Genomic DNA, 25580 nt, shown 5'->3' on the forward strand with positions numbered 1-25580 from the left:
ATGCCAAGCTGTGTCCCAGGTGCCACCTTAGTGAAAGGTGAGTAAGGGGCATCATATAGCCCCAGACCCCACAACCTGGTGGGGAACTCAGAGTAAGGACAGGCAGTGGGGCCAGGTGTGCCTATAGACACCTGAGCCCATTGGGTGTAAGACCCTAGGACCCCAGTGCAGGGCGTCCAAAGAGTGGCCCCAGGTAGGGGGTGGAGGAGTCAACTGAAGTGAGGCCGCACAGAGTAGGGTTGCAGGGGTGACCTGAAGGGCTGCACAGGGGCTCGTAGAGTAGGGTCACAGGGGCAACCTGAAGGACTGTGTATAGGCCAGCCCCATGAGTAGTTAGTGAGTGAGTCCCAATGAGGGGGCAGAGATGTTGAGACCCCAGTAAGCCATCAGATGTTTTGAGGCTGAGTTTTTGGGTCAGAGGATAAAGTACTTTGGATGCTATCTGCAAGGCATAGGACACGGTATAGGGAAGGTCAGAGCTGTGTATAATGCTCTAGGCATCAGGGCACTTAAATGGGCAGCCTCCTGTATTTTACAACAGTTTTAGAACAGCAAGACTCGGAAGGTGAATGAGGGCAGACTACTGTAGACAGAGAAATGGGCTGGTACGATGACTGGCCATGTGTCAGCTCCTTGTCACAAAGGGCAAGAATAAACAAGAATGTGCTGACCTTCTCCAAATGGTCTAATAAGCATACTTTCATACCAAACAATAAGACTAAGTGTCCTTATCTATTACAAGGCCATGGCAGAAGATGAAGTAAAGAGAATTAGAGAATTAGCTGAATGCAATGGAACTGAAGACAGCTCACATAGATGAGGTCATCATAAACTGTGGCACTCTAATCTGCTTCTCTGTCGCATTTTCATTAAACATGCAATTGTGTAACCTAAAGGAGGTGTCTTAAGTAGGAGAGTCACTTTCAAAAGAAAGGGTGATGTAGAGCTTAAAGCATTCACTCAGCTCTAGGGAGACCCAAGACTCAAGCTTGTGCTCTGCCACATGCTTCCAAAGTGACCATGGGTAAGTTATATAAGTAGGGATCTACTGAAATCAAGGAGGCAGAAGGCTGATTTTCCAGGCTGATCATGGAGCCAGCCACCCTTTTCGCAGGCTTATCACAGTGGCCCCCCCACACCTCTCATTGGCCCGTCTGACAAGTGGCCCCATCCCTCACCACTGATTGGCTCAGAGGGATGTCCCTCATGCAACTGGCCTAGAGGGCTGCCTGTCATGCAGCCCCACTCCTCATCATTGATTGGTGGAGAGGGGCGGAGCTGCTGTCCTTTCAGCCAGTCATCAGCAAGGGGCAATAGCAGGGGGTGGCCTCTTCTTAGCTGCTGCCTTCTTAGCTGTTCCCCTTTGTGCTGGTGGTTCCCTCCCTCTGCCCTGGTGGGCTGTGAAGCTTTATTTTTAGTACCTTTTTTTTTTTTGGATTCATCAGACTTCGCAGACAATGTCCAATTTTGTGGTTTCCACAAAATCTGCAAAAGCATGAACTAAGCATGAACCAATACCTAAGTCACATATGGTGCTCAGGAAAACTCCAGGTGGGAGGAAAAAAAGGTTGAGACTATGAGACAACTCCTGAAAATGATATAAATCTGCCCTAACTGGGGAAATTTTACCTTAATATCCATCCAGAGCAATTTCCTTCTGGGGACAAAGTGATTTCTCCCCTTGGTAGCTTATTCCTTCTATAGACTTTGCTTATATTGCTTCTGCCTCAAGGTTCCATGTCTTGGGGCAACTCTTTTCATGCACCAAATGCTTGGTTTCTCTATGCCTTAATTCCCCCTGTGGAAAATGGGAATAACAGTGCTTCCTTACTACACAGAGTTGGGATACAATCAAAGCTATGAAGCACTTGGATATGAGCAGAAGGAGCTAGATTAGTAAACAGACCATGGTTCAGTACTACTCTAGTTGTTAATGCTGCCAAAATCATACTATTGGTGAGACTAGGAAAAAAGAATGAATAAAACAAAGAAAAGAGGTGACATTTGCAATGATGCTATAGTCCCTTCTCTCCTTTTTAAGCATTTATTAACAGGGTTAGATGACATGCTTCGCTTCAATAGTGTGGGAAACAGACTGAAGAGATCATTTTCTGTACCAAATCCTATGTTTCTATTTTCTTGTAAAGATTTTGAAGAAAAACTTTACAGCTACTCAGGTCAGTGCTTGCAAAATTTGCTTAAAAGTGATCTTACTTTCTGCCAGTGAGTATACACACAAGACTGAACTCAAGTGCACAGGCTGTCAGGTTTAGTCCTTAGTATCTAGCTTCACAAAGAAGGATGAATTTGTGACGTAAGGATTGTATGTGCTTATGTTTATTTATAATACCATACACTCAGAAGCCATAAGCTGGAACACTCTTGAGTAGAGGGATACATTTTTATAATGCCTGTTTCTTCATTAAGATTTCATCATCCACCTACACTAAAAAGCCACTTCCCCTTTACTTTGTTATATTGGCTTTTACCCACTCCTCTTCCTACATTATTTTTTTAATCTCCAGTTCCCTATTTTACATGCACTCTCAAATTTTAAACAAGCAAAATTTGTGCATTAGTGTGTCCTTTTCATCTATGATTTATGAATGACAGGTTCCTCAGTGCAGCTTAATGGTACGAGAAAGACATTATTTTAAACATTAAAGTGAAAACCATTTACAGCTATGATAAGAAAGGTCTGTTGACATTAAACTTTAAAACATGCACAAGGTAAAGGCATGTAGCTGCATCAACAGGTGAGAGCACCATGCTCGCAGTTTGTAAGGGAGTTTGTTCAATGCATTAACCGTCTCTCCTTTTCTCTCTTTCACAACCTGTAGACTTCGGCACTTCAAACAATCCATCAAGTCATCAGCAACAATGGGAGTTTAATCACCTAAAAAGTGTGCAGAGTGCTGTGTACAGCATTCACTTAGTAGAACTCCTATTTTGTCTGTGGAAAACTTTTCCCAGAGTTTATGTCAGCAAAAAAAAAAAGAAAAAAGAAAAATTGAAAGGTCTAAATCTGTATTTGATCCTTCCCGCTCCCACCCTCCATTTCTTTCATAAAGGAGGCACTTTTTTTCCTAATCTTGTCAAGACACTCTTACAGTTTCATTGTGGGTTTTTTGTTAACATTTTATCTGTTGTCCATTGTGCAACTCACCTCATGAACAAGCTCTGTCAAAGAAACAATGAACGCAATTGAATAATAGGTAAATACCTTTATGCTTCACATTAGAGATGTTGTACTGTAGCATTTTACTGACAGCAAAACTCACTGATTGGACAAGAACATTATGAAATTACAGTTACATGCTATTTTGGCTGTACTGGGTTCTCAGTCTAACATTACAGTGCAAGCAAAATGAGGCAGAGATGCAGGTCTGGTCCTTCTGCTACAGCTAAGGAGCACACACAGTGCTCAGAACACACATGTAGTCAGATGCATACTTAAACTGGACCAGGCCAGCTGTGTGCCTCATTGAACCACTGGTGTCTAGTCTAAATGAGGCTAGCCATCAGCTGCCCAAAGGTGCTGAAAAAGTAGTCAGATTTGGTGTAGATTTGGATGCGCTTTATTCCATTTCATTGCAATCTTGATTATGTTACAAAGAAACCATGGAAGGTGGTAACTAATTAGAAGACAGACCCCTCATACTACTGCTAATTTGTCTGGCTGGCTCCAGCAGGGTATGTTAATTGGGATGCACACAACTCTGATGTACAATGCCAGAAAGTACCATCAGTTACCTGGTAGATACAATTATGGTAATGTAATGAAGTGCCCAATAGCAGTTACATATGGGAACTGTATTTTTTTACTAAGAATATTAAATGCATTTTTTTCTTAAAATGATTTCATCCTGATCTTTAGTATCTATTTGCACTGGTTCACTCATTGCACTCTAATCCCCCAGCAAAGAATCAGCAGTGGTTGAACAGATTACTTGAATTCATAATGCCACTTCCAAATTTCAGAATCAACAGTGGGAAAAAAAGACATCAACCAACAATGACAGAACAATCAATTTGCTACTTCCAAAGTACTGGCCTATGGACTCAGACAGAATATTTATATCAAATATTGCTGAAACTTCTTCTGTGAAAACACAGTAAGTATTCAGTATGCTTTCCGTATATCTGCAATATTCAAAATAATCAAGTTATTGACTTTTCAATAGGATTTGCCATCCAGAGTTGCATTTTCATTGACAAAATGGATCTACCTGTAAAAATGTATTGATATGGTTTACCTTGTAGATTTTGCAATGGCAAAGTCATAATGCCTCCTGCTGCAGCTGCTGCTACCAGCCCTTGGATGTTGGTGAGATTAGCTGTAGGCAGAGTTAGGACCAGTCCTTGCTGACCACCCAGTTGTCCAGCCATGTTGAAAGGAATAAGGATAGGCTGATTTAGGGCTGGAGTGCCTCCTGGCATCACCCCTGCTACCGCCGAGGCTAACTGTTGTGCTGTCAGTAATGGCTGTAATGAAACATATACAGTGAGTATATTTTACCGTACACTTGAAAAAAGGAAGAGCATGGCTAAAAGTGTACCACAATGTGCCCAAGACCATTGGTACTGTTACAGTACATACATACAATCACAATGCACTGCTTCTGTAACATAATAGAGCACATGTTTCCACTAACAAGAAAAGAGCCTTGAGGATCCTAAAAATTGAGACCCAAAACCCTGAAAAATCATATCAAATGCTATGATTCTTGAAATGGCTTAAGTCAAATCACCCCAAAAAGAATATACTACCTATGCTCCAAAGATGGTTAATAAATTCAAGAAAGCCAAATTCAACCCAACTTGCAAATATTTAAACCCAGTTTTCCCAACTCCATCCTGCTAAAAACTAGACACAACATTAACAATTGCCAGGAGCTATGCAATCCATGGGATGCTCACAGACTGCTTTGTAAAGTGGGTTAGAACATTACGTATCTGCTTGGCTTCCTGGAGTAGTTGGTTGAACTTGAAAAATCACTGTATAAAATGACATGGAAAAATCAAACATTTTATCGCTTTGTTCAGAACCACGCTATTGTGCACACATACCTTATCGTAAAAATAAAAATAAAAATTGGGCTTTAAAACAAAAATGAATGGATTTCTTTATTAATGCACAAGCTGTATGTGATGCACAGGATTGTCAAACCCAATAAGCTAAGCTTGCATTAAAATTACATTAACTTGTTTTTATATTAAATCATGACCTGGGTTTCAAAAGTAACTGATGTAAGGTTCAAATAACTTAATTTTATAAACACACAAACTATTTACATTTTACTCCCTGGACAAAAAAACCCAACCAAACAAAAAACACATAGAAGCATTTTTTTCTTTAAGTAACACCCCATATAGTACATGTTTATAAAATATAAGTGGCATGCACATGTTTCTCTGCACATAGCCGTATATTAATACAACCACGATCTTTCACCTTATTTTTAACATGATACTATTAGGTGCTTTTTGAGCTGTTGTTAATTACTTTAATCAAGCTGCATTCTTTTAATTAAGCTGACTGAAAGATACTGACCTGGGGCCCAACAGGGAACGCTGGGTGGGACTGACTGGTCTGGTGCTGGTCAGCTGTGCTTGTATCAGACAGCACTGTATTTCCTCTGGCCCCTGGAATTCAAAGAGAAGCTCTACCTTAATGTCTAGCCTGGGGACCAGCACATTACATTTTACTGTGATGTCACATAACATCAAGCTGAAAATGATATGCTAAAGTGTTTTATCAATAACTCAAGTGCTCAAATCACTTATCAGCTGCATAAATTATGCTAACATTCATTCAGGCCAGCCAACTCATTCAGAGAGATATAGAAATCTGACAGCGGTGAAACTGAAGCTATCATCAGCACAGCTAATGTGGGTTGTATTATACAGCAATTTACATACAGTACATGAGCACTGCGTGTGTGGGAACTACATTTTTTATGCTTAGGTGAGCACCAGTAATTCTAATTTCTCAAACCAAATCGGAGACACAATCAAGTTGCATCAACTTAATATCTTAATAATGCCTTTTCTTTTGTTACTTATGGAGGCAGAAAATCCCGTATCGCTCACTAAAAAGCACTAGAAAAAGTTTTAAAAAAATGCTTGTTTGTGAGTGACATTTCTTCCTTCCTTTCTGTAAATGTACATAGAAAATGAAAAGCAGAACTCTGTTTCACCAGGGTATATTAGCACTAATTAAGAGAATCAGAATCCAACACAAACTTGAAAATAAGCATGCTGAACATAAAACATCCTCTGGTACGACTATTTAGATTCTGCTGAAGACCTCAAAGTAGACATCAAAAAGAGAATGAAAAGAAAATCCATAACAGCGGTAACTAATGACCAACGAGAGGCTTTCAAAGCTAAGGCCAAATCCTGCAGACCTGTCTTAGGCAGAACTCCCATTGAGTCAGAAACTCTTTCAGCAAGGGCTGCAGGATCAGATTGACTTTATTTCTGAATCTAAAGGACTGATGGTGCTTAAAGTCTTAAATAAAGAAAAACCTAGCTACAATTTTAGGATTTTAGTTAGTATGGTAGCTTTTGTTCTGTTAGTTTTTCTTCTGCTGGGTTGTTGAAATCCAATTCTAAGTAAACCTAACAAGATCCCCTTTTCCAATGTTTATCCTATGAATAGCAAGTGCAAGACAATTCAGAACCAGTATATTGGTATGCCATGGTCTGCAAAGGAAGAAAGGATATGATTCTGTCATACTTATAAATTTTAAAGAAGGTATTATCGGCTCATTTAAAACAAATTCTTCTATATATTCTCCAAGGGGACAGACTTATAAATAATGGAAATGTGAAAAAAAAATTCTTCCCCACATTAGGGTACAAATAAAATTGACTGCTACATATTATTCAATTGACTTCTATCTCTACAGCAATGTGTCAATCATAACAGCATTTTATAATGGGATTAAGCAATAAATGTGCAGAGCTATTATGCAGAAATCTGAAAATCTGATTAATTTGTAATATTTTGTGCATGCAGAAAGTCAGAAATGGACATTGCTTTGGGAATACTTACAAGTATTCTATTGAAATTTCTAAATTGATTTGAAACTAATAAAAACATACAGACTTGCTGACATTTTATAAAGTGAATTCTGTCAAAATGTTTGGCATTTTAATGACCATTGTCATTTAATAATAAGAGTAAGATGACCTATTATAATTGGTCAAGGCTCCGACAGCGCCTAATAATGTGCAAGAAGAGACCTTGTCACTAAATTTTTTATGTGTGATTTACTTATCTGCAATGCTTGAAAAGCAAGAAATTTAGCTGGATGAGCATGATGCAGTGAAAAGGTATACAGTCTATTTCTTTTATAATCAAAATGAGCCCAATCCTGCTGTCTTGACACAGAAAAAGAAAAATGCTCAATGACTTCATGTTGACTCCTGATTATATAGGATCTGCATAAGCTGCTCCATCAAAATTAAACACCAGTTTGCCTTAATGTATCTCTGCATATTAACACACTTTTTAATTTAACTTGATATGACAGCTGTGTATGAGAAGTAATGTTCCATCACTGAAAAGACTGAGATCTGCTGAATCTGAGTTACCTCATAAAGTTCAAATTAAAACTTAGTTTTACTAGAATATTACTAAAACAAGTTCCTAATGCCATATCATATGACTAAATTAACCTGGGAAGTTTTCAGAAAAAATACAAAGTGAGCGTCTCTACATGTGTATTTACGCCAGTTTAAATTTATTGTGCAGTAAGTGGGAATAGGCTGATGTCTACACATGTGAATGATCTGGGACTAAATTTAGTCCCAGGTCACAGCAGCCTGCTGTGTGCTCCTGTGGCCACTGGGTGGAGCTCCAGCCTCTGGCCACATGCTTCCAGCACTCAGGACTAAGTTTAGTTCCAAGTTGAAGCCAGGAGAGGTGGCAAGCCAGGAGCCCTGGGGCTGGGCTCAGGCTGGCCCCCTAGTGGCTGGGCAAACTAATTGGGCATAAATTTGATACCTGCATGATGCAGGTATCAAATTTACACTGAACTCGGCATACTGACTGTGCAGTATGGGCATGCACGTGTAGATGTGCGCCAGTACTGCACAGTAATTTTGTTTACTGCACAGTAAATGCTTATGTGCAGACCCAACTACTAGCAACCAATGATTTACTAGCATATGATCCTATATTAACTAATTTAGTGCCTGATCTCGGTGCACTTGCTAAAATGAACAACTCCAATGAGGTAGGCTCATGCTTTTCATGTTTCCCAAACAGCCACTATTTGCTGTTATTTAAACCATAAAGGTCTTACAATACAATAATCTTATGAGATGCAGCTTATACAGAAGGTTTTACTTATAATAAAACTACACTGGAGCATTAACTAATAAGGAATTATATACTTCATTGATTGCAGTAGGTGCAATCACAGGATTTCATTCTTGTCATGTGGTTGTTTATTCAAGACAATGTACCTGCTTTTATTACTGCACATGAAACCTTTCCCTACTTCTTCCAGCTCACTTGCAAGACACTTTAGGTACTTTGGTGAAATGGCACACAATTGTATGTATATAAATGAAGTCATATGCAATTTCTGCATCAGATTATACATGTTGTCTTTTTAGAATCAAATAGGCAGGTTTCCCCTTATGCCCATATCTATTTTTCTTATACACATGTAGTGTACTTAATATGGTAGACTCATCTCTTAATCTAGCCTAGCTGCTGTAGCAGCCAGTGCAGAGTTAAGTTTTCTTTCCAAGTCTGGAGAGAAGTCTGAAGATTGCTGGCTGAGCAATGAACAAATGTGGTAAAATAATAATTTCAGAGCGACTGGAAGGTCTATTGCATCACACAAATAAACTGAACTTGTTCTCTGCCATTTGTTATCTCCTCTGAGAAGTAGTTGCCAAAGCTTCCAGGAAGGAAAAATACAGCCACAAAATATATATGGAAAGATGTGATTCATTCCCTCCCTACAGTTAATAGGCAAGACTCTCCAATGCTAGAACAATCCAGTTAACAAAACAGAGTTGAGTGTACTACAAGTTATGCATGCTGTGTCTGATTTAGAGGATCATAGCTGACAGACTGGCAAGGGCCTCTTAGGCTATGATGCAACCCATTCCCCAACCCTAGCACTGGATTGCTTCCTCCATTAATTTCTTCTCTGTTCTACTTAATTTACTCTTAAACCTTCTAATTATAGCTGCCTTAACAACCTCCTCAGGCAAATAATTCCATTGACTAATTGACTGCATTATTAAAAATGTTTTGCTAAATTCTTACCTAAAATTGCCCTTGTCTGGATTCAGGCAACTACCCCTTGTTATATCATTTGCAACAATTGTACAGCCCTTTTCATGCAATATCAATGTGGTGTACAAACACTAATTTATTGAGTCTTACAACACGGCTGTACTATCATAGGGCAGTAAAACTTTAGAAAGGGACAGCAACATAAATGGCTAGTACCACCAGGATAATTCTGGGTGGCACTGAATATACTGAGTACACAGCTCTGGAGGCATTTCTGCTGCTACCACTTCACCTGATATGCAAGCAGACACTACAGAAGAACACCCTGCTGACTCCCAATCATCTCTGTGGTGTTTGGATCAAATAGTGGGATGGGTGCTCTAAGTTCAGGTGTGAGGTGGGATAATGACAATGAAAACGTTGTTTGTAGCCCAGATTCAATAGTTTATCTCAGGGGATATGCCCCACCATCTTCTGTCCCTCCTCCCATAACTGAATGGTTCACAATTTTAAATGCATATATCCTTACAGGGACTAGTTGAGCAGTACTACTACATTTTACTGATGGGGAAAAAAATGAACAAGTCCACATGAGCAGTCCATGCGAGCAGTCCATACAAGCAGGGGTGCAGTTTTTCAGCAGCACAAATTTGTGCCGCTCCTTTGTGCTGCAGTGCAAACCCTCCTCATGCGGTCTGCAGTGGGACACTGCACTATCCCAGGTAGCACTATCCCACTGCTCCATGTGCTGGAGGGTGGGAGCTAGCTGAGACACAGGGTGCCTCAACATGGAGCTAGCCAGCAGGCAGCCCCTACACTGAGGCACCCTGTGCCCCAGCCAGCCAGGGAGTGGCACATGGAGACAGGGGAGCAGGCATCCCAGGGCTGAATGCTCCCCTGTCTCTGCATGCCTCAGGGTGAGGGCTCCACTGTGGAGTCCCTTTCCCGAGACATGTGGAGCCCCATCTCGAGTCACACAGTGCCCTGGCCAGCCACAGAAATGGGGGAGCAGGCAGCTCTGTGCATGGGTGACTGGTGCCACCTTAGTCAGGAGGGGCATGTACCCCCCAGCAACCAGTCAGTGACCGGGGGGGAGATTCCCCCCCCATGGCCAATCTCATCAACAGTGGGGGGGGTTCCCCGCAGCCAGTCGCATGGCAGCCAATTTCTGGAAGTGGCTGTGGCCAGGACTGCCTGCTCCCTTATCTCCAAGTGCCTCAGTGTGGAGGCTCTGGGCTGCCTACTCCCCCCTTCTCTGTGTTTGTCTCAGAACATGGCACCTGGGCATGTTTTGCACTGCTTCCCCCCTCACCCCCCAAGGGTTTTTGTTTTGGTTTTTTTTTTGCTACCTGGAATTCCTGATAGCAAATTTTGTCCTGGTGCTGCAAATTAACAGTAGGGCATGGTTTAATGTGCAACATGTGAGGTTTGTGGGACTGCAAAGATGATTGTGGCACCACAATCTGCATATGCCTGCAAATTTGGATCCAGCTACACATTCTGAAATCCTAAATAAGAGGGAATTAGTCATCTTTATGCTTTTCTAAAGCTGGGCCTAAGTGACATACTTAAGGGCTTACAAAAACCCTGTGGCAGTTCAAAGAAGAGAACCCAAATTCACCTGGCCTAGGTTAGATCTTTAACCACTATAGCATCTCCATCTCACCTTCATCTGGTAGGTTTTAGAAAACAACAGGGACAATTTTATAAGTCAAGTAAATACAATAAACAATTGCCAGGTGCACTCCTTATGAAAGCAAATTATTCTGCCTTGTCACTGTAGTAGTATCACAGCTATTGCCAGTAGAAAATAATTGATGCAAGTAAAAAACTAGCATTTCAAGCAACTATGCATATTAAAAGGCTTAGCTGCAACTCTACTGTGCTCTCCATAAAATCATTTTTACTAACAAGTGAGGGCAGGTTCCCTCTGCGTTTGCAAGGGGGCTGTGGCTGGACCCGCCCAGCCACCTTGGCACGTCTGGGGCAAGTTGTGGGGCTTGAGCACCACTGAGGTGAAGGCAGACCCAGCCTCAACCTAACCCAGCCCCTCTGCCTGGCAGGTGTCACAGTCAGGGCTGCAGTCCTCCAGTACTGTGGGAGATGCCAGGGCTGGGGCGAGGGCATGGGCTCTGTGCCACTCTCAGCCACCCTCAGCTGCTCGCCTGCCCCTCTGCTGGCCGTAGCAGGGTGCGGCTCTCCCATCCTGTCCCAAAAAGGCTGGTGCTGGCGGCCATGCTCAGATAGCAGAAAGTGGGAGCAGGGCCACCCATGGAGCCTCCTGGCAATAGATGGCCCCAGGAAGCTGCCACCACCTGCATGAAGCCCCATGCTCACCCCTAGCCTCTGGCCCTGGGCTGGCCAGAGGGGAGGAGGTGTATGCTGCCTGCCCCGGATGCCTGTGGCCAGGTGCCTGCTTGGGCCATGCTGGTCCTGGTGCTCCAGGGGGCCCCTTTAGTCTAGGCCCCACTGGCCCATGCATTAATCTGCCCTGCCCTCAGCTCTGCTCGACTAAAGTAGGTGCTGAGAGTGTTCATGAGCTTGCCTTGAGAAAGATCTGCATCACATAAGAATGAAAAAGTCAGCAACCTCCCCAGTTGAGCACTCAGCCTCTCCTTTAAGGCCCCTTTTTAGGGAGGTACAGAAAAACTCTTAACTTTCACCACTTTAGCACAGCATGGAATTGGGCCTTTAGGCAGGAGATCTTTTCCATTCAAAATATTTCACAGAACACCCAGGTTAATAGACTGCTTTGTACAGTTCCACACAGTCTTTATATATCACGTTTGCACTTATATGTTTCACAAGATTTGCAGTAGAAGTAGCTGAGGTTTTATGCTGATCTGTAGGGCTGTGCGAAGCTTTGGTTGCTGATTGGATTCCGTGGAGATTTGGCCCAATTCAGCAGCCGAATCTCTGAATCCAAATCGAATCAGGAGACCCTTTAATCTCTCTGAATTGAATCAGAACCCTCTGAATCGATTTGGAGAGATTCAGAGAAATTCAATGATTTGGACACGGACACAGCTTTAAATGTTTTTTCTACATACCTTAAGGAACCAGGTGGCTGGTGAACACTAAGATGGTGGGGCAGATGAAGCATCCTATGGGAGTGTGTGCACGGGGGGGCGGTCCCCAGCACACTTAGCAGTGGACCCAGAAGTGGACCAGAAGCACTTCCGGGTCTGCTGTGGAGCACTTGGTGGGGAACCCTCCCTCCTGCCCCCCGTCTCAGCAACTAGCTGTGGGGGGACCCTGGGTGCCCCCCCAGGCCCTGGAGGCACCAGTCACCACAGGTGGTCATGGGCTTGAACCAAAAATTTTCATATTTAATTCAGTAGGCAATAATATTGTTCTTACAATGCCAATAGTAATAGTTTAAGTACAGACTTCCCAAAAGCCCCTAGTAGAAACGCTCTATCACACTTTTCTTAGAGTGCTATAATTTAGAGTACAAGTGAACAGAACAGACATGCATTGTTTATTGGAGGGGGGGTGGTGTTGAAGCCTGCCAGCATTGGCCACTGGGGGTGCTCCAACATCCCTCCCAGGAGGTTGCTGGACTTGCCCCTCTGCCCAGGCCCTGCCAGTGGCTGAGGAAGGAGAGACCCCCAGACCCCTCCCCCGCAGCCCCCCTCAGCCAGGTAGCAGTATGTTGCAGGGCTAGGGCTGCTGCAGGGAGAAATACCCCAGACCTCTCCCCCTCCAGCCCCTGAAGCTGGGCTATGGGGGAAGGGGTCTGAGCTCTGTGTACCCACAGCGCTCCCAGCCTGGCAGTGGTACAGTGTGGGGCTGGGGCTGCTAGGGGACATAGAGTCCAGCCCCCTTCCCCCCTACACCCCTCTAGCCAGGCAACAGTGCACTATAGGTCCAGGGCAGCTGCTGCTGCAGGAAGAGAAATCCCCATTTAACCCTCCAGCCATCTGTGGCTCACAGCTGGCCTGAGGGAGGAGGTGGGGTTGGGAACAGAAGCTGGCACTGACTCAGGTGACTCGGGGTACTGCCAGCCTTGTGCAATGCCACCTAAGGTGGTGGCAATCACGCTCTAAGTTAATCCTTGATGGGATCGGCACAGACCTCCGATAAAGTGGCAATAGCTGGTTATAATTTACTATGATACAAAATGAATATCAACCAAACCCCCCCACCCCCCATGAATAGCATTAAATCCTCTTCTTCAGCTTGTTCTTTCTCCCTTTGTCTATCTTCCTTTCCATCTCTTCTCGCTCCTTCTTCTCTCAACTTCCCATAACTTAAAGCCTTTCTTTAAATAAACAAACATCTTTTTCTGCAGTCTCCAAGAATTGTTTTCACATTTTATATACATCACAGAAAAAAGCAGTATGGCAAATGCAGAATAGGGAAAGAAGATATAATTGCAAAATATATTCTTTATTCAAAACAGGCACATTCCACATTTCCCCCCACCCTATAACTATAGTGCATAAAAATCCACTGTTAATGGTACTTAAAAAAAAAAATTAGACCCTTCACATCAAGAGTTCTGGTTTCCTTTTTACTGTATGCATTAGGAAAAATATAATCACATTAAGGTCACAAAGACCCTATCAGTTTGCCTTGAATTCAGACAACATTTCATACCTACTGTTTGCTGTTAGCACTGGTGAATGCAAGATGATAAAGGTTACTTATTAGAAGATGGACAGTCGAATGCATTATTATTTCATGTTGGGCACCTGATCCCTAGCTAAGCAGGGCAGGAGGCTTCTTTAAATTAAACTTCCTTTTCTTTCAGTTCCTGACGGCTTAATAAATGCCAAAGAGGGAACGTGTTAAGGAACATCTATTTGGTGCAACTGCTACTGTTTGCCCTTTTTATTGCCATCTAACATTTCCTTATGATGTTTATAGCATTCATACGAACGTATTTTCTTTTTCTGCGGGAGAGAAGCAAGCTTCCCTTTCTTCCTCCCATCAACCAGTAACACACCCTATCACTAGCTTTTCTAAGTAGGTTCCCACCTCTGCCCAAGTGAAACAAGATGAGGGAGTGAGATTTTATAAAACTCTGTGTTACTGTTTGTATAGGAAAACCTGAACAATTCAATTGCCAGGGATTTAGCTGATAGCATTACACAGTTTTGATATTCAGTGAATAGTATATGTAAACATGCGCATAAAAGGAGTGAGTGAGATTTGGGGGGTGGGGGAAGGGGGGTTACCAGTGATTTATACTTTTTTTTCAGAAGTTACAGTGACAGATTCCCTTCCAGAAGGAAATGATATGTAATCCAGCCTATATAAATTAAACTGAAGTCTTTTCAAGATCCTCCTTGGAAGTAATAATAATAAAAAAGGAGGGAAATGCAAAATAACCATAGTGTCCTACTGTCCTGTGTAAGTTTGTTAAAGGCCCAGTGACATGTGTGGTTCAGTAAATAGGGACTATCCAATAAGGGATGGCAAATTCATTGGACCTGCATTTAAAACTCCTATATACCTAACAGTCGGCAGAAGACACTTTACAGCAGTTAGCTTTGCAGTGAGAGTTCCCTGTTCTGCTAAGCAAAGAGTTAGTGACAGACAGCACGTAGCATCACCGTAGACAGGAAAATATAGTAAGAGTGGATTATATAATTGGATATTGAAGCTGGGATTCCAGGGCAGGGAACAGACTCTAGCAACAGTAACTCAGGTTAGATATTCTGTCACAACTCACATGCTGTTTCGGTTTGGAAAAGAATAGCTGTACCCACTTTGAATCCTGGTATGCCCCATATGGATATTTCTGCAACTCCTGCAAAATTCCCAAGGCAGAATATGTCCTGGAAGTCCCATCTGATCAGGTAGCACTGCCCCAACCCCAAAAACATTAATACCTCACTTCACTTAAAGAAGCTACGTTAAAAGAAAAGGATGCGATTTATTCAGAATTTATATAGAGACTAAAGAAGGCTACACTGAATCTCAGAAGGGTTTGTGGATTTTGCTTTCTAGTGGGGCTTTTGGGGAATTTGATTTATTCCACCCTGCTACCAGATTGTCCTAACCTGGGGCTGTGGTGTGGAGATGGCAGGTTTGAAACTGCCAGATCTACTAGTCTGGACTCATCCCTGAAAGTGTTTTTGACAATTTCACACTCTCTGCTGTGGTCTATATGGAGCCCTATGGGGCTTCTCCATCAAGAGTCTCATTACAGGTTGTTCAACCGTTCAGACTTTATTGAGACTCTTGAAAGAGCAGCCCCACAGAGAGGTATACTGTAGGAGCTTAGTAGAGAACCACAGGTGCAGCACTAGCCGGAGCAGTTCTGCAGACATGAGCCCATGCTCCTAGATCAGATTAAATTATAAATTGATAAAACTACAATAGAAATATACATAGCTGCTCAGGTACCAGTGAAGATCTGTAGAGACACACACACACGCGCGTGCGCACACACACACACACACACTCATTCTTGCCTCTCCAAAAAGCAGGCTCAACTGTTCAATATCCACAACAAGTTCTCATGATGTGTCACAGCAGGACGAGCCATTATTTCAAATGAAAGTGGTGGCTTGTGGCTGCAGAAACTCATAGTAAGCATGTCTCAAGGTCTTGTAAATCTTGGACTGAAATTAATTTGTGACTCTATTATTGTTGAACACCAACTGTAGAAACTATTTTTAGTGTGCTTTCATAAGGAATCCCCAAATACTTCCAATTTATCTGCTTTTCAAGAACTTTCAGTCTGCTGGCTTGGGCTTATACTCAAGCTTGAATCTGCCTGGGATGAGGTTAAAAACATAGCACAGAACACTGTTTTCTCTTACTGTAAAACCAACAGTGAAAAATATAAAGCAACCTAAAGAACAAACCAGAACTCACCAGAATCTGGGAAGGTATCTATTAGGGAGTTTCATTAGGATGGCCCATGTCTGGAACTTACATGGTTGCGTGCATTCTGAGATCCACTTGGGTACCACTGATACCCAGTGAAAATTGGGGAGAACAAGGATCTGACAGAAGCAAATGATTTACAAACACTATTCCTGTAATGGGGCCTGATCTCACAACTCCCTCAGTCAACAGTAAAACTTACAATGATTTCCATATGTGCAGGGTTTGTTCTACAGGAAGTGTTTGTGAATACAGAGCATAGTGTAGGGTTAAATCGCTTTGCAAACAGAAGATGAATTGCAGGACAGTCATAATGCATTAATTGTGTGGCATCCCACTGAAAAATCTCCTGGTTAAAAAACACCTTGTCATGGGAAGACCTTGTTGTACCAACATGTTGTGCAGGCAGGAACACGCAATAGAAACCACATGATTTAGCTTTGCCAAAATGCCAAGTGACAGGCAACTTTTTTCAAAGAGTGAGAGAGGGTACTGTGATACTCACTAATGGGATTAAATGATATGGAATATATAAACTGATCTAAAGTTTCCAATCCATGAAATAGCCTGAGTTCATATATTTACAAATCAGCTTTTTATATCCCTTTTATTTTTATATCACTGTTCTGTTTATTTTTTCAGCATTACAGTAATTGAAAAATATCTACTGGTAAAAGATGCTATTAATTTAAGTGCATTCATAGCATGTTATGTCACTAATAGACTTAGGTAACATTATTCTTTTATCCTTTTTACAAAGCATTATTTTATTGTCCTCTCATTTCTAAGATTTTAGTTCCACTTAAAGTCAAGTAGAGTGAGGGCTTCACAGAATTCTATTATATTATTGTCCTGTCATTATTTTAACTCCATTACACAACAACACAAAACCAGCATCAACTTCCATTTGTCATATTATTTATTTTCAGGATTATGTCAGATCTCAGGCTGTGCAGACGTGCCTACTAAACATAATTTGGAGCTGAGCAAAAAAAAAAAAAAAAAGCACTGAAAAAAAAGTGATGCAGACAAACACACAGAGTAAATCTATAGGGCAGGAGTCAGCAATGTTTTGGGGCAGAGTGCCAAAAACACCCATAACCTCAACTTGTAAGATGTTGGCATGCCAGGGGTGGATGGTGGGTGAGCTGCAAGGGGCCCGATCTTTGTTCAGCAGCACAACCCTAGCCGCTTCCCTGCCGTCTGGCCCGAGGTAAACGTGCCAAACGAAATGCCTTTGCATGCCATGCTCTGGAATAGATGCTGGGAGTTGCCTACACCTGCTATAGGGTGTAAGACCATGGGCTCTGCATGTGTTAGCTCCAGAAGCATCAGTATAGCCATATTAGCATCATGGTGTACCCAGGATATGTGCTGTTTCTTAGCTATTTAGATCAAGCATGGTGCTACTTTAATGCCGCTACAGTATTTCAGGTTCTGGAGCTAATGTGCAAGTGTCTGTATACCACCATACCTAATATCACATAGGCAGACCCTGTACTTCCAAAAAATGGAGACAATTGGACTTCCCTAATATGCAAGTGTTATGAGATTCTCAGAAAGTATAGTAATGACGGTCACTTCAATACCCAGGCTGAACCCACAGAACAGACCATATACTACAACGTCAGCTTTCACCGTTTTATTCCCAATTTCCCCATCTTGCTTCCTCCTTGACGCTGTGCTAAATCTTTCTTTCATTAACTGATGCAAACATGGAAGTAGAGAGGACAGTTACATCCTCCTGCCTTTTTAGCCCCATTCTTGCTATGATAAAGGTGCCACTCACAAGGGTGTGCGATTTGACACATATAACTAATTTACTTCAAAAAGACCACAAGGATAGAAACAACTGTTGGTACCTGTCAAACAACCGAACCACTAACAACTTCTGATCATTAACAATCATTCCATTAGCAGTTATCCAGTGTGCAAGTTATGCTTTTTCATAAGCTCAAATATTTTCCTCAATTACTAGCATGATAGATGGAAAACTCTGAAGTTAGATAATGAAGTGGTTGAGGGTAAGTCAACCAGTGGACTTAACTTCAACAAAAGAAGTCTAGGTTCAAGCCACCCGCCAGATTAAAAAGAAATAAAATGAGAACTTGTATCAGTTATAGTAATATTATCAGGCTTTTCAGCTAAGCTAATATTTTAAAAAGACGCTAGAAAATCTAACCGTTTAACCTGTTAACACTCTTTGTTAAAATACTTCCAATTCATGGGTCAATAGTTCAATTCATAGGAAGCAATAGTTTTCATTTTGGTCATTTAATCTCTTGTGCATTTAGCATGTTAAACATGCTCTCCATTTATACTGCTTTAAGAGTTCTGCTTTCACCTAATGCTATTCTAATGACTTTCCTCTGAAGACTATCTGTGGACATCAGAGCTCTCTAAATGGTAACAATGGATAAACATCAGCTAGAGAATTTCAGGTCTATATTATTTATGAAGCTGCAATTCTCCTGTAAATAACCCAGTTGTTAAAATGATATGTATCTATGTAATTGAGTCTTCTGTATACAAATAAATAAGGCTTTATTGCAATGTCAGAAGTTAACAGACCAGTCAATAAAATCAATAACTCACTTTTTCTTGCTTATATATCTAACTTTTCTCCACTTTTCCTATGTCCTCTGTTTGTTCTGGTTACATATTAACACTCTGAAGGATATATAATTCGTAAGGCATTGTTTAGTAAATGGTGGTCTGTAAAAAGTCCTACGAAATACTACCTCAGCTATTTAATACTCTGTCTCTTTACTGTGTAATTTAACATATACCTGTCTGATATAAGTGAGTAAGGGGGGAAATGTCTTGATCTATGTATCAGAGAGCAAGATATTTTAATATGAATGACTACATGAAGGTCTAAGTAAATTAGGCCCATATTGATACACTTAGCGAAAAGTGCTTCAGGCCTCTATTGCATTATTGTATAACTGCTGTCAAAACAGCACTGCTAGATTATAACGCTGTGCTGCTCACGCCTCTATGGTTAAGACTGTGTCAGCATTTCCATTATAAACCCCATTTTTTCAGAAGTTTATAACTTGACTGGAAAATGGCTTTGGGCTGAAACTCTGTGAACAATGGGCCAAATTCTGATGATCCTTACTCAAGAAACTAAAATAAACCTGTTATTTATTTCAATGGAACTTTACAGACAGGCTGGGCCTGTTTCAATAAGGCAAGGTCATAGGTAAATTATATGGACTAGGTTGCTTTATTTTTTAATTAAAATTGTTGTTTAAGATGATACGGTCCATTTAAAAACATAAAAAAGTAATAGGAGATGACTAGTTTAGGATTTCTTGGCATTTAGAAATAATATCCAATTGTGTTATGTGATTAAATCCATAACTTGATCAACTCCCATTTTTACTACTTAGAGGGGGCAGGGGGAGCGGGGGTGGGGGACAACAGGCTGTGATATAAAGAACAGCTCCAGAGCATGTGCACTGCATTTTATTCCACTGACTACATTTTCTCAAAAATTTTAATTCTGGATCTAGCATATCTAAATAGGACAAAATTGGGATGGCTCCAAATGAGCCATCCTTGTTTATCAGGAAAACAAATATGCTCACGAAAGATATCTAACTATGTATGCTCCAGACAGACCCACCAAAAATATGTTAAAGATGCCACACTGGATAAAAATAAATGCTCATCTGAGACTTAAAGAAACTTTATTCACAGTAGCTGCAAATTTGGGCAGCATTCTTCAGTTTAAGTCCTTAATACTGGACATGTCTGAATGAGACGCTACTGCGCAATGGTTACGGTGCCCTTGTTTAATACTTATATAATCAAGTACTAAATAAATGCACAGGAACTCCCGTTTCAGTGCCAGGGAACACCTTTTTGGTGACACTACTGTGCAGTAGCCGAATAACACTGCACAGGAGTGTATTAGCACCATTGGTCCCATGACGCACTACTGTGCAGCATTATTTGACTGCTGCACAGTTAGCATCTCATGTAGATGCAGTCACACACTCTCAGGCTTACTTAGATTTATAGATGCAATATCTTTTCCTTGTACTTTTTTAGATGATTGAATGTATGATCTGATAATGATGGAGGCTTTCATGAACTGGTGTTGCTTTTGGTTTCTGTCTAAACACAACATATCATTTTGAACTTTTGGGTAAAGTGGAAAAAGTGGTGTTACAGAATGGGAGAAGCAAGGGACTGCCTTGAGTATAGCAGATCTCTCATGCCTTCGTGGTGGATACTGGTAATCTCTGGGTTTTCCTTGGGATGGTACTGGAAACAATCGTTGCAATACAGTGCTCTAAATCCTTTCCAGTTTGGAAAAATGCTTAAGGGCCTAAGTTGCCCAGATCATTATATGACTGCTGATAGTTTAAATAATTTGTTGGTGATCATAGAAATGATCAGAGACCTGTCTTTTAGCTCAAGTGATAAAGGCATTTGAAACTGAAGAACTGCAGTTACAGCCCCAGTCCCACAGATATATGTATGTGATTATATATATATATATAAAACTATATCTATCTATCTATCTATAATTGTAACTATTGTATGCAGAACATAAATTCTGGTCAGGTCAGTACAGTCAGTGTAAGAGCGAGGGCAGTATTTCAGACTTTTTCCTTCTACTTTTCACTCACATCAGGAATAGCAGAAATCTGATAACCCCTAAGGAACTTGATCAACTCCCATTTTTACTACTTAGAAAGGGGAAAAAAACAACAGGCTGTGATATAAAGAACTGTTTTGCAATTTAACTGTTGGTTAATCAGAGGGTATAGGTCAGTGAAGGAAAAGCAAGCGGGACATATGTTAATCACATCCAAAAAAAAAAAAAGAACAGAAATTCCATTTTTCACATAGGTAAGCATTATGGATTGTCTTAGCTTCCATTCATAAGGTTTGGGGTTTTTTTTACATTTATTTCTGAAATGTTTTAAGAATAGTTTGGTTGTGGTTCAGGACAAATAAAGATATGAATTTAGAAACCTAGTCCTACTTTTGTGCCTTCCCCCCAAGACGAAGGCCATGGACAGACATTCTTTTCTACCACTGCAAAGTTCTGGGAAATTTCTGAGAGTCTGCTGGCCAGAATGCCTGTATACTCCCTTTGTCCAGGAAAATTTATATTGCTTCAAATTTCCCAGAAAATTTCCTGGAGTGAGGGAGCATATAGGCATGCCAGCCAGCAGACATTTTACCTCCCCTGCTTCCCATGCCTTCCTGGGGTCATCTTGGTCTGGGAAGTCCAGGGTGGGGAGGGAAGAGGAGAAGGGAAGCAGCAGCTCAACTCCCTCCCTAACTGGGAGGAGTTGAGTTGTGGGAAAATGCCTTCACACTTTCTCCAGACTGGAGTCTCCCTGGACTGAGGAAGGCACAGGAGAAGCTGTGGCTCGACTCCTTCCAGTCAGGGAATGGTTGAGGAGACAAGCACACGGGCAAATTTTCATACTTGCAGAGCAACCTCAACACAACAGAAATTCCTTGTCCCGGAAACCTTTCCATCACCAATCCTCCCATGAAATATATGACATCTAAACAAGAACAAAGCATAATTCAGCATCCTGCTTGCCATCAGACATCTTTGAGATAAACAGACTGCTCCGACTTTTCTCCTGTACAATATGAATGTTGAATGTCTACCTGGGAGAAATTTTATAATCTTTGCATTCTCCTGTACCGGAGGAAGGGTACGTGTGTCCAAAAGCTTACAAATAAAGAAATGCAAAAATCTAGAACTCTTTCTTCCAAAATGATACCTTTCATTAGCCCAACTGAGATTGCAAAAAATATCTTTTTCTGCAAACTTTCAGATTCATGCACCCTTCATCAGGTTTAGGAAGTTTTGTTTGCAACTATCTAGTTGGTAGCAGTGTGAGAAATGGGCTGTATTCAATTTGAATCAGAGGACAGTGATTCGATTAATTGACTCAGATCACTGTCCTGATTCAATATGGCCAAATCTGAATCTAAAGATTCAATGCTGATTCAGAGAATCAATGATTCGGCCATAGACACAGCTTTAAATATTTTTTCTACATACCTTAAGGTACCAGGCACAGCTTGTGAATGCTGTGATGGTGGGGCAGATGGAGTGTCCCACAGGAGCGGGGGAGGGGAGGGGGCATGTGCTCAGTGGCATATCTGGAAATGTGCTGGCGGGGGCCCTGGCATCCTTTTGGCTCAGCAGTTGGTCTCCAGGTAACCCAGGGTGCCCCCCAGACCCAGGAGGCATCAGTAGCCAAGCCGGGGGGCAGCAGGAGGGTCCCACGCTGGAAGTGTTTCTGATCCACTTTTGGGTCTGCCACCAAGTATGCTGGGGAACCTCCCACGCTCCCGTGGGACACTCCATCCACCCCAGCATCTCAGCATTCATGAGTTGTCTGGTACCTTGAAGTATGCAGAAAGAATGTTTAAATCTGTGTCTATGGCCAAATCATTAAATCTCTCAAATTCGGAGGGTTTCGATTCATTTTGGAGAGATTAAAGCATCTCCTGATTTGATTCAGATTTGGCGATTTGAAGCTTCGCACAGCCCTACTACTTGGACTAATAAAAGATATTGCCTCTACCACACTGACTGCTAAGGACACAGGCATTCATACTGGCAAGTGGAATTCTCTCACAGGGGACATCTTCCAGATGTCGAGGCAGAAGATCCTTCGAGCAGATGGAGCATGTTTCCTCCATGAGAAACTGAATGAAGGTTTGCATACTGGCATTTTCTACTGGGAGAAAGGCAACTTTCCCAGTAAAAATGTAATGCCTGCACACAGCCTGTGAAGATCATCATATCCTCTCTTGTAAAAAAGGTCTTGAAACTTCATGAACTTAATCCATTGTCTCCTTTGATGTGTGGGGCTTGGCAGCCTGCAGAGATGAGGCCCTCTTAACTCAGAGACATCCTGACACCTTGAAAAAACACCTGTGGTTGTCTGGGTAACTGCAGAAGGCTAGATCAATCAGACAGGAGACCCAGACTCACTGTGATTTTCCTAACCCCCCAACTCACGAATTTCTTTCCTGGGTAACATGGGTCCTGGCATCACACAAGATTCTTCAAAACTTTTATTAAAAAGCACATAGCACTGTAAGCTGCTCAGACAAAATCAATGGGACTCCTTTCAGGTCTTTAGATGAGAACAAGAGCAAGGTCCTATCCAGACTACTTGGTCCCACTCGCATTAACTAGTGAGGTGCAGGACCACCCACTCTTTCCTCCCCTTCAGCAAAACTTTATTATATTTATTTTGGTGTGCTCTGGGGATTGTTTTAAACAGAAGCCTGTAAGCAGAAACTTTATCAAATATAATATAGTGGTCTATTAAATAGAAGTTATGAGCCCATCACAATGTGCATACATTTACACTACAGCACTTGTGATTCCTCTACTGGGAATGAGCTAGGCGCCAGTCAAATGCTTATGTCTTTTGATTTACTGTTCCCCTCCTCATATACAATTATTTGCAGTGAGGAGGGAAGGGAAGGGAAGGAAAGGGAAGAAATGAAAGAGAAAACACAGTGATTATAAAGATATTTGAGATACGAAAAGATGGCAGACAGGTCTGGCAGAGTTATGCCCCATCTCAATTAACAGCTCTACTAGAAAATAAATTCCTCACATAGAAATACACAATTGACCTTTTAAACTCACACTTTTGGAGCATGTATTGTACTTTATGAATAAAAAATATAAAATCTCTATGTATTAACATATTGCGAGGCCAGATAATCAGATCACTGGGCTGACAAGATGCCACCAGAGTTGTTGTTTTGGCCGAACTATTTTCAATATGCTTTCATGCGACTGGAGTTAGCAGGCCAGATTCTGTTTCCCCTGGTGTGGATGTAACAGGGAATAAAATTTGTCTGGCTTGGTACAACACTCCCTTCTCAAAAAATAAGAAAGATTATATTTCCAGGCATGTAACATATCTACTCTCTTCTACTGTACTTACCAAAAACATAAATATCTTAATATTTCAACAGTTATGAAATATAATATAATGCAATAAGATACAGCATAATAACATCCATCAGAAAGGACAACTTAAAAGAAAAGCATTGCATTTTCTGTGTAAAACGATATATAATGACCCTTGCCTAGAAATGGATCAATCTAGCTCCATTGGAGCAGCTGCATAAGCATTCAAAGCAGCAATAACTACAGGGTCTGGTGTGGTAGTTTTCTTCACAATGTCATCTCATTTTATCCCCTCTGAGCAAGGCTGAAAGTGATGCTGAAAAAAACATGTGGCAGAAACATATCTTCTGGGTTTTTTTCTCCAGAATTCTTTATTATTACAACTCTCAATTGTGCCAGCAATTTTCGGCTGTCTTGCACTAAGTCTTATACCAGAGCTTGCACAACTATAGCTAATTCTGTGCCAGCACTCTAAGCCACATTTTTGAATGGGGTTACAGATTTTGGGGGAAAGATCACTGTGGGGCAAAACTAAGTATACACAGTTTGCAGGTCAGGTGGATTTTTTCCCCCTTTTTAAATGTGTTTGCATTTTAACTATGCTTACATTTTACAGAACACACAGGAAAGGGTTGTCACATTTGTAACTTAGAGTATTAAATTTCTTGTTGCTTTGTAAAGTGGAATGCTATCTGCAGGTACTCCAAAGATACATACATTTAAAAAAACTACTGTGTATATTGTTTTAGAATAGATGTTTGGGTCTAATCAAGCTCAGTTCAGCCCAGGACCCAAAAGGGAAGGTTTTCCTGGACACACATACAAATACACCTGCCAATGAATCTTTAGTCTGCAGTATAATAGCAATCCACCAACAGTTAGCACAGTGAAGGGGCACTTGGAAGGGCTGGACATATTTAAGTCGGTGGGCCCCAACGATCTTCACCAAGGGTACTAAAGAAATTGACTGATGTCATAGCAAAACCACTGGTGCAACTGTTTGAGCACTCATGGCACTTGGGATAGGTCCCAGAGGGCTGGAAAAGAGTCAGCATGGTCCCTATTTTCAAGAAGGGGAGGAAGGAAGACCCAGGTAATTATAGGCCAGTTAGCCTCACCTCTATTCTCAGCAAGACCTTAATAAAAATCATAAAGATCACACTCGCAGAGGGCCAGCGAGTTACACTATGGTAAGGGGCAACCAGCATGGGTTTATAGCCAGATTCTGCCTGACTAACCTGGTCTCTTTTTATGACCAGGTCACAAAGTGCTTGGATGCAGGGGAGGATGTAGATATTATTTACCTGGATTTTAAAAAGGCTTTTGACACAGTGTTGCACCCAATTCTTACGAGTAAACTGAGTAGCTGTGTTGTGGATTTTTTCACAGTAAGGTGGATGAGAAGCTGGCTCATGGGATGCACCCCGAGAGTGGTGGTGGATGGGTTGGTTTCCCCCTGGAGGGATGCGGGCAGTGGTGTCCCCCAAGGCTCTGTTCTTGGACCAGTGCTGTTTAATATCTTCATCAGTGATTTGGATGAAG

General features: G+C 41.6%; 1 protein-coding gene across 2 annotated transcripts in view; it reads right to left on the bottom strand.

Moving 5' to 3' along the window:
* Nucleotides 1-25580, bottom strand: part of POU6F2 (POU class 6 homeobox 2) — a 421158-nt gene that overhangs the window by 229555 nt on the left and 166023 nt on the right. For both annotated transcript variants that reach the window (XM_090048651.1, XM_090048652.1), the window contains 2 exons: nt 5555-5646; nt 4257-4485 (listed from right to left, as the gene is read on the bottom strand). In XM_090048651.1, the coding sequence (XP_089904777.1) occupies nt 4257-4485; nt 5555-5646 (321 nt within the window). The remainder of the gene's footprint in view (nt 1-4256; nt 4486-5554; nt 5647-25580) is intronic.

This window comes from Crocodylus siamensis, chromosome 5, assembly GCF_052110815.1.
Source record: "Crocodylus siamensis isolate JL-2025a chromosome 5, ASM5211081v1, whole genome shotgun sequence".
Classification (NCBI taxonomy): domain Eukaryota; kingdom Metazoa; phylum Chordata; order Crocodylia; family Crocodylidae; genus Crocodylus; species Crocodylus siamensis.